This window comes from Lactuca sativa, chromosome 8, assembly GCF_002870075.4.
Source record: "Lactuca sativa cultivar Salinas chromosome 8, Lsat_Salinas_v11, whole genome shotgun sequence".
Lineage (NCBI taxonomy): Eukaryota > Viridiplantae > Streptophyta > Magnoliopsida > Asterales > Asteraceae > Lactuca > Lactuca sativa.
In genome coordinates, this window is record NC_056630.2 from 249824615 (window position 1) to 249833171 (window position 8557).

At 32.1% G+C, this 8557-nt stretch overlaps 1 protein-coding gene and 1 long non-coding RNA gene across 2 annotated transcripts; one reads left to right on the forward strand and one right to left on the reverse strand.

Annotated features, from left to right (window-relative positions):
* Positions 1-3043: 3043 nt before the first annotated feature.
* Positions 3044-5084, reverse strand: LOC128128068 (uncharacterized). The gene is made up of 3 exons (XR_008225676.1): positions 4940-5084; positions 4586-4736; positions 3044-3604 (listed from the first exon to the last, which is right to left on the reverse strand). It is a non-coding gene; the product is annotated as an uncharacterized LOC128128068 (long non-coding RNA).
* Positions 5085-6110: 1026 nt separating this feature from the next.
* LOC111876911 (uncharacterized) lies at positions 6111-8192 on the forward strand. The gene has a single exon (XM_023873468.2). The coding sequence runs from the start codon at positions 6111-6113 to the stop codon at positions 8190-8192; it is 2082 nt and encodes a 693-aa protein (XP_023729236.2).
* The last annotated feature ends 365 nt before the right edge of the window (positions 8193-8557 follow it).

Below are 8557 nucleotides of genomic sequence, written 5' to 3' on the forward strand. Positions count from 1 at the left end.
AACACATTAAAACAGTAAAATATTCTAAATACAAAAGTTTGGAACTATTTTAGTATATTTTCTATCACACATGGACCATTATTGTACATTTGTATAACATAGTGACCAATTCTGCAATCATATAGCATGTAGTGTATTTCATGTGTCAATATGTTAGAAAATACGATGTAAAACATAATTTGACAGCAAAGTTCAAAGTAATATGATATCAAGAAATTCAAAAAACATAAACCTTTATCGTATTTAAAGCATCCAATGTCGACATTGAGCAAGAACTATTGTTTTGAACAGCGAAGCATACATTATTCGGGACTTGGTTCCTAGACTCTTGTTTCGCAAGCATTGCTCTTAACTCTGCCAATTGGGTTTTTGTTTCATCTAACTGCGCCTGCATCTTACTAACAACATCTTTGTCCACGACGTTCCTCTTTTTTTTGTCAAGTCCTTGCATCCCCTTTCTTAAGCCAATATCATGCCCCACCGCCCTGGTACGACCAGGGTGCTCCGGTCCTATTGCCTTAGTCAACAAATCCTCTCCGGGACCCAGCAACAAATCACCTTCGGATATTTCTTTTTGGACATCTATCTGTTAATGCAAACAACATTACAGTCATACAATTACTTGGACAAAAAAATTAAAAACGAAATCTTAAAAAACAAAATTAAGAGCAATCTTACAAGCTTTTTTACTATGGGTTCCATGTTAGGTGGTATTATTTTTGACCTTGACTCATTTTTAGATCTTCTCCCCAACACATAATCTAATGAACGCTCGCTTTTTATCTCATACAACTGTGACGGCAACTGACCCGATGCCTTCTCTTGTTCCCACTTAGCTTTGTTGCCCCGATAACCATGTGGGCCTACTCGGGCTGGATTCGTATTACACATTGAACTCATCCTTGCTTTCTCACTTATATCCTGCCGAAAAAAAACAACCACCACAATTATAAAACTGGAACATAATGATTAATATTATCAAGAGACATTATATCCTACTAACTTGGAATTCCGTTGATGATATTCTTTCCTTAAACTTTTGCAACGCAGTCTTTTCCAGATATGAGTAGCTTTCAAGTGGATTTCTCTCATTCTCATTGACCAAGAAATTCTTTTTAAGCCTCTTTTTGTATGATCTCCACTTGTGGTTGCAAGTCATAAGCACATATGATTTGCGGTTTTCATCATGGATTTTCCAACGTTTCTGTTTTTGTATTTTTTTATATATAAAATTAAAAAAAAAAACTATTAGTAACATATATTAATTAAATGAAAGCACATGTAATGTGTATTAGATTAAAAACCTTGATGGTCAACCATAAGTTCTCCTTTTCATTTGCTGGCACTTTCTTCCAAGTCGGATATTCGATAGAAATTAACTTTCTCGTAACAACCCCGCAGTCATTGGCGAACTTATTTTGATTATCGCCACAATGCTGACCAAGACTGTTAAATTCAACTTCTTGTGGCTCTGTTATATCCCTTAGACGTGTGGCTGTTCTTTTTTTCCTCGGTTGTGGTTGTGGCACCGATTGTTGATGTGGCACCGGTTGTTGTTGTGGCTGATCATTCATCATCTTTATTGTAGATGATTTGCAAATAGCTCAACCACCTACCTGAACAGATTACAAAAACAATTCACATGATATCACAATGCTTACTTTGCCGTTTGATTGATATCTATATGTAGTTACGCTAGTAACTGTATGGCTGTGTAACTAACCCATGAGTTACATAATAACAAATTCGTTTGATTGATATCTATTAAGCTCTTCTAGAGCCAATTAGATGACAAGTTTTTTTAATTACTTTAAAAATAGCATCAAATCAAATCAATATATACAACATAATCAACCATTTAATGTTGTATTCTTATAACACTATTAGTTGCCAAAATATAAACATATCTAGTAAGTAAGACAAGAGAATAAAAGAATAGCATAAACTGGTACAGATGTTATATATAGTTACAAGGCAGAATTTCGTATATACCCTTGCTAAACATCTAAATATCATATTTGTCCGATCTAAACACTAAATATCGTATTTACCCTTCTTAATTTTTTTTAATATCATATATACCCAAATCTATTTTTTAAATAATTTTACTGATTTATAATCTTTTTTTTATCTTTTTAAAATCATTAAAAGTAAAAACAACAACTAAATTGACAATATTGCCCTTCCTTTACAAATCACAGGTTTAATTCATTAAATTCAGACAAGGTTATACTCCGGTCATCATCTTCCTCACGATTGCCTTGTGTCTCCTCACGTTCGTCGGCGTCTCATCTTCTTCTTTCATTGCTGATGGTGCTATGTTGTCACATCAAGGGTAATAAGCACTAGGTATTTATGCCATTTACCCCCTATTCTTTTTTATCGAGGGTCAAAAGTCAGGTATTTGCATTTCCAATATATATTTGGTTTCAAGATATGATGGGTTTATTCTTACAACTGCATATATGATATATGATTAAACATACAACAAGTCATAAGTTTATTTTCTAAACAATCTTCCAGGCATCATTTTGAAGGTGAATTCCACTGTCTGTGACCCTAATTGGGATTCTATACAAGAGCTTATTAAATTTCTGGATGAGCAGTATAAGGAAAATGGGCAATTGATCTTGAGTGAGTCCTTTCTCTGTAAGCCAATAATTGGGTTCAAATCTATTCCATGACATTTTTGCTTGATTGATTCACAGCTCATATGAATTATTTGAAGAAATTACCTATTGAGGGGATTGTGATTCTATTTCTATATCTAATAGAGACTTTCAGCTGTGACATCTAGAGAAGTTTATCAATGATACCATTGTTGACTTTTATATCGAGTTGAGAATTTTTTTTTTTTTTTTTTTTTTTTTTTTTTTTTTGTTTAAACTTTAACTGTATATGTTCACTACTACAAAACGGTGTATACAAGTCGCCAATTAGGACCCGGTTTTTGGAAAAACCGGGTTATATAATGGAAAAACCGGGATCTAAAACAGGACAAGCAATATGACCCGGTTCATTTGAAAAAAACGGGCTATATATTACACTAAAGTAACCCGGTCCCTTGCATAGCAACTGGGACTTTTGTTGTATGGGTATATGACCCGGCCTTAAAAGAAGAACCGGGTTCTATTAGTGTATATTACCCATTTTTTATGAAAGCAAGTTATTTGACTTTTTTTTGGTATAAAAACTACATACCCTTACAGTAAACAGTGGTCATATCACCCCCTATCTTCCAATTAGTCAAGTTAATGCTCATATCTTGTTTCTTTTTTATATTAGTTTTTTCATCTAGAACATAAGTAATCACTCATGTGATGATTATATTGCATTTTGTATTATTATTTGTATAGGGAACAGTTTTTTTTTGAACAGTTGATGTATAGACATCAGTTTACTTTCATGTATATATTACTTTTGACCAATGGTGTAGAATTACATGAAAAAATAGTCATGTTCAATAAATTACATCAAATTAGGACTACATATTAAAAAGAATTGAACTTAGTTCACAAACGATGTCCTCCGATGTACTTTGATGGTTATAAATACAACAATACTACATCAGTTACCATCAATCCCTCCATTGATATTGTTGTAGCTGAAACAACAAAACAATAAACAAACATCATAATCACCACCTGTCAACAAGTAGATATATACATTTTCAACTAATAACAGGGCAGCACCAAGAAAACAGTTGAATTTCAAAAAAATAACACTAGGGGCAAAATGGTCAAGTTGAATCTAAAGGGATGAAGTTATCTCGCAGCCACCCAATTAGTAGCACCAGAACAACAACTATCATGAAAAAGCAACAAACTCTCATGAACGGGCGTCTATCCAAAGGAAAATCAGCAAACTCAATAACTATTTAGTAAACATTCACCAATGTTACTTGAAAAGTCAGCAATCAAAAACTTTAAGCAGTAGCAGCATAGTAATAATCAACATCTTTACGAGCGTTTCTATGTCGGATACTAAACAAAAAAAATGGGTTCTTTGACAGATGAGACCTATGTTTGCTCTCTGTTTAATGATATCCTTATCTCTTTTGAAATTTATGTACTCTACAAAAAAATAGATAAGCTACACTCAAAAGATAAACCGATCAAGAATAAACTTGTATTTAAAGTTATAGATATTGATAAAAAAAATCTGAAAGATAACTATTGCTGATTCATATGATTATCTAATTAGTTGCTATTTATTCTTCCATTTACACACACGTAAAAAGAAGAGACGACACATCAACAAACTTGTATTTGTTCATCAATTAGCATACGCAATAAATCAAGTGAACAAAAAGATAGAAGTTGATTTGTAAGTATCTCTAATCCTAATTAGGTGCATACTTCTAATTGATTCCACTTCTTTGAAGCTACATTCAATTATATGATAACATAAGTTTACTGTTTAGTTATATATGCAGAAAATAGATAAATCTTGTATGAAGGAGAAGAAAACCGTATGCTACAGCACACATACTCTTCTTCATTAAGTCTTAAGTATGTATTTTTAACCCTATTCTACTCAAATTTTCACATCTGAGTCGGTTAATGTTTTAAATTTGAAAACTTACAGATGAAGTTTAACAGAATCTGAAGCTGTTAAGGGCATAGAAGATTGCAAAGATTCAGTTTCCTCAACAATCGAAGTTATCTCTAGTCTCGTTGTAGCCTTCGCAATATCCCTTGGAATTAAAGATATCATCAACACAATCTCTTTCATCTCTGGCACCAACAATCAACAACACATTCAAAGGTAACTCTCAAATTAGAAAATAAATTTTCTTTACATGTAAGTAGAATTGAAAATCCAAAACAGTGTTAAGACTGAAAATCTCAAATTGTGTTGACCAGATACCATAAAACCTAAATTTGGTTTCAATAAACATGATTTTAGTTGAATACGACATACACTGAAGTATTATTACCTCAAATCAATGTAAGATTCATGATCCTTCTGCATTCCTTATATTCACACCTAGGACCGAGTTTATAAAGACTCTACTAGGAGAGTAGATTAACAGAGACGATGAATCTTTCTTCCGCTATCAGCCTTTCGTCTCGCTCTCTCACTTTTTTCATTATCATGTATAGAATGGTCTTTATAAAGGATTAAAGACGATGAAATATTTGGCGGAAAAAGTCCCGCCTTCCGGTAAAAGTCCCGCCTTCGAATTTGTGATATCTATAAAAGTCTACATTACGTATCATTCATTTGTTACTTGTCATATTTTTTTCTTTTTATTTTTATTAAATATTAAATAATTGTTTATAATTTCATAACATCTATTAGGCTTAGATTATCCCATATATCCCTTAATATATATAATAAACAACACTAAAGTTAATATTTATATTGACTTATATAATGTTTTAAGACTTCTTTCTTAATTAAGGTCTTTATTTTAATTATATAATGTTTTACGACTTCTTTCTTAATTAACGTCTTTATTTTAATTGTTGTTTAATATATCACAATTATAATGATAATAGGAATTATGTTAAAATATTATATTATTTCATCAAGTTGTTTTAAAATATTAAAAAAAATTATTTGTTTGAAATTAAAAAGATAATAATAACAAAACATTAAACATTAAGCACGTCTATAAATATATAAAAACAAATATATTACAAAATATCATCAATAATGATTATTAGTTTATTTGTTTAATTCTAGAAAACTATTTATATTCTTATGTATGAAAATGGTATATTGTTATGTGTAAAATGTGGTATATTTTTAACTGATGCAAATGTTAAAAATTTATGACAAAATGTTATAAAATTTTATAAAGGTATAGAAAAATATATTGGTTTACATAATAACTCATTATATTTTATAATTAAGTATGTTGGTTTTTTTAAATATACGTCATTATATTTGAATCATATGAATACATATTGAAGCTTATTGAACCGTAATAAATATATTCTTCATCTTATCTAACGAATAAAAACAATGTATTTTTATTACTTTCAAGCGCTCGATAATATTTTTGTATGATTAACTTTGTATTATGTACATTACATATGCCTTTAAATGCATATGTTATCCTACATGCATGTTATTCATATATATCTTTTATGTAATAACAGATGGATCGTAGTTACTGGATGTATGGACTTAAACGTTCATGCGATGAATATTTGGCATGTCTGAGTGGTTTTCTTAAAGTTGCAGAGGAGAATCGGGTGAATAAAGGAGAAAGCTACATATGGTGTCCTTGTGTAGATTGTCAGAATTGTTGTATGTACACTGATTCTGCCAAAATAGAAGAGCATTTGATAGTTCGTGGATTTATGAGAGATTATACGTGTTGGTCACGACATGGTGAGATATTGGTTGATCATAATGCAACTGCTTTAGAGTATAATGATGATATTGTTGATACAGACGATAACAACTATGATAACTTATCTGGAATGTTACATGATTGTGAAGACAATGTTGCTGAAGATGATTATGAAAAATTTCAACAATTATTTGATGAATCAGAGAAACCGTTGTATACTGGGTGTACAAAATTTACCAAACTATCAGCTGTGTTGAAATTGATTAACTTAAAAGCAAACAACGGTTGGAGTGATACAAGCTTCACAAGTCTTCTAAAGATTTTGCATGAGATGCTTCCGGATGATAACGAGCTACCTGTGTCCACATACCAAGCAAAAAAATTGATGTGTCCGATGGGAATGGAAATTGAAAGAATACATGCTTGCCCAAATGATTGTATGTTGTATCGAAACGACTATGCAGATCTACATAGTTGTATTACATGTGGTACATCACGATACAAAAGGAAAAATCCTACAGAAGAAAACAATATTATGAGAATGAGTGGACCGCCTGCTAAAGTCTTATGGTACTTGCCTATCATTCCAAGATTAAAACGGTTATTTGCAAACGCTAAAGATGCAAAGTTGATGCGATGGCATGCCGAGGAGCGTACAATAGACGACAAAATAAGGCATGTTGCAGATTCTCCTCAATGGAGAAATATCAATTCTAAGTTTGAAGAATTTGGTCAGGATATTAGAAACATTAGATTTGGACTTAGTTCTGACGGCATCAATCCATTTGGAAGCTTGAGCAGCCGCCATAGTACATGGCCAGTTCTTCTTTGCATCTACAATCTTCCGCCTTGGTTATGTATGAAAAGAAGATACATCATGATGTCACTGCTAATTCAAGGTCCAAAGCAACCGGGAAATGACATTGATGTTTATTTATCTCCATTAATCGAGGACATGAAAAAGTTGTGGAGTCCAGGTGTCGAAGTGTATGATGCATACAGTGCGGAAAATTTCCAACTTCGGGCCATGATTTATTGCACCATAAGTGATTTCCCAGCATATGGGAATTTATCTGGATACAGTACAAAGGGATCAAAGGCATGTCCAGTATGTGAAGATGACACACAGTCGTTATGGTTGAAAAATTGCAAGAAAAATGTATACATGGATCATCGAAGATATCTTCCAAAAAACCATCCGTATCGTAAGAAAAAAAAAGTGTTTAATGGTAAAACCGAGAGCACGATAGCAAGGCCACCATTACGAGGAGAAATTGTATTTTCCCGTGTTGAAAATCTAAACATTACATTCGGAAAAACCAAAGGTAAAGGGAAACGAAAACATAAACGTAATGGTTATACATTCTACACTAATCAACAAGATAAAAAAAGTACGCTTCAAAATAGTGGAGTAACGTTAATAGCCTCAACAGAATTATATGGAGATAATCATGATGCAAGGTCAAGGATAGCTAAAGATTCATATTATGGTGTCATTCACGAAATATGGGAATTAAAATATGATACCATCATTATACCTATGCTCAAGTGCAAATGGGTTGACAACCAACGAGGTGTTAAAGTTGACAATGATGGGTTTACAATTGTTGACCTTTCCACAAACGGTTATGTATCAGAACCATTCATTCTAGCTAAACAAGCTAGCCAGATATTCTATGTAGAGGACCCAAAAGACTCTAAAAAGCACATCGTCATGCATGGAAAACGGCATATACTTGGTGTTGATGATGTTGTGGACGAGGAAGAGTACGATCAGTTTGACGAGCTACCCCCATTCTCTATCGGCATTCCATCTTCAAATGATGAGGTTGACGACACTACTTACTTAAGGTCAGATCACAATGAAGGATTATGGGTGTCATAAAACCATGTACTTTGAAAGGTAATAAACGAATTATTTGATGCAAAACAAAGAAATATGATTATAAATTTGTAGTAATCTAGTACAACCATTGTATTAACATATTTTCTTTTATTTGCAGGTAAAAATCACGACAGAATACATTACAATATCAAATACCAAATATGCGTAACAAAATTTCCAAACTAAGTTTGTTTAGATTTTATTTAATGTACTTCAATATTTTAGTTTCAGTTTGACTTTGAATGTGGTACCTTGCTTCGAGTTATGTTCTGAGAGGATCTTGGTGTTTGATACTTATAGTTCATGGATATGTGATGTGATGATTTGATAATATGATGCTTGATGATTTTTGGTTTGAATTAAAT

Excerpts from the sequence above, each read along its gene's own strand:
- LOC111876911 (XM_023873468.2), top strand. The coding sequence starts at position 6,111 with ATGGATCGTAGTTACTGGATGTATGGACTTAAACGTTCATGCGATGAA.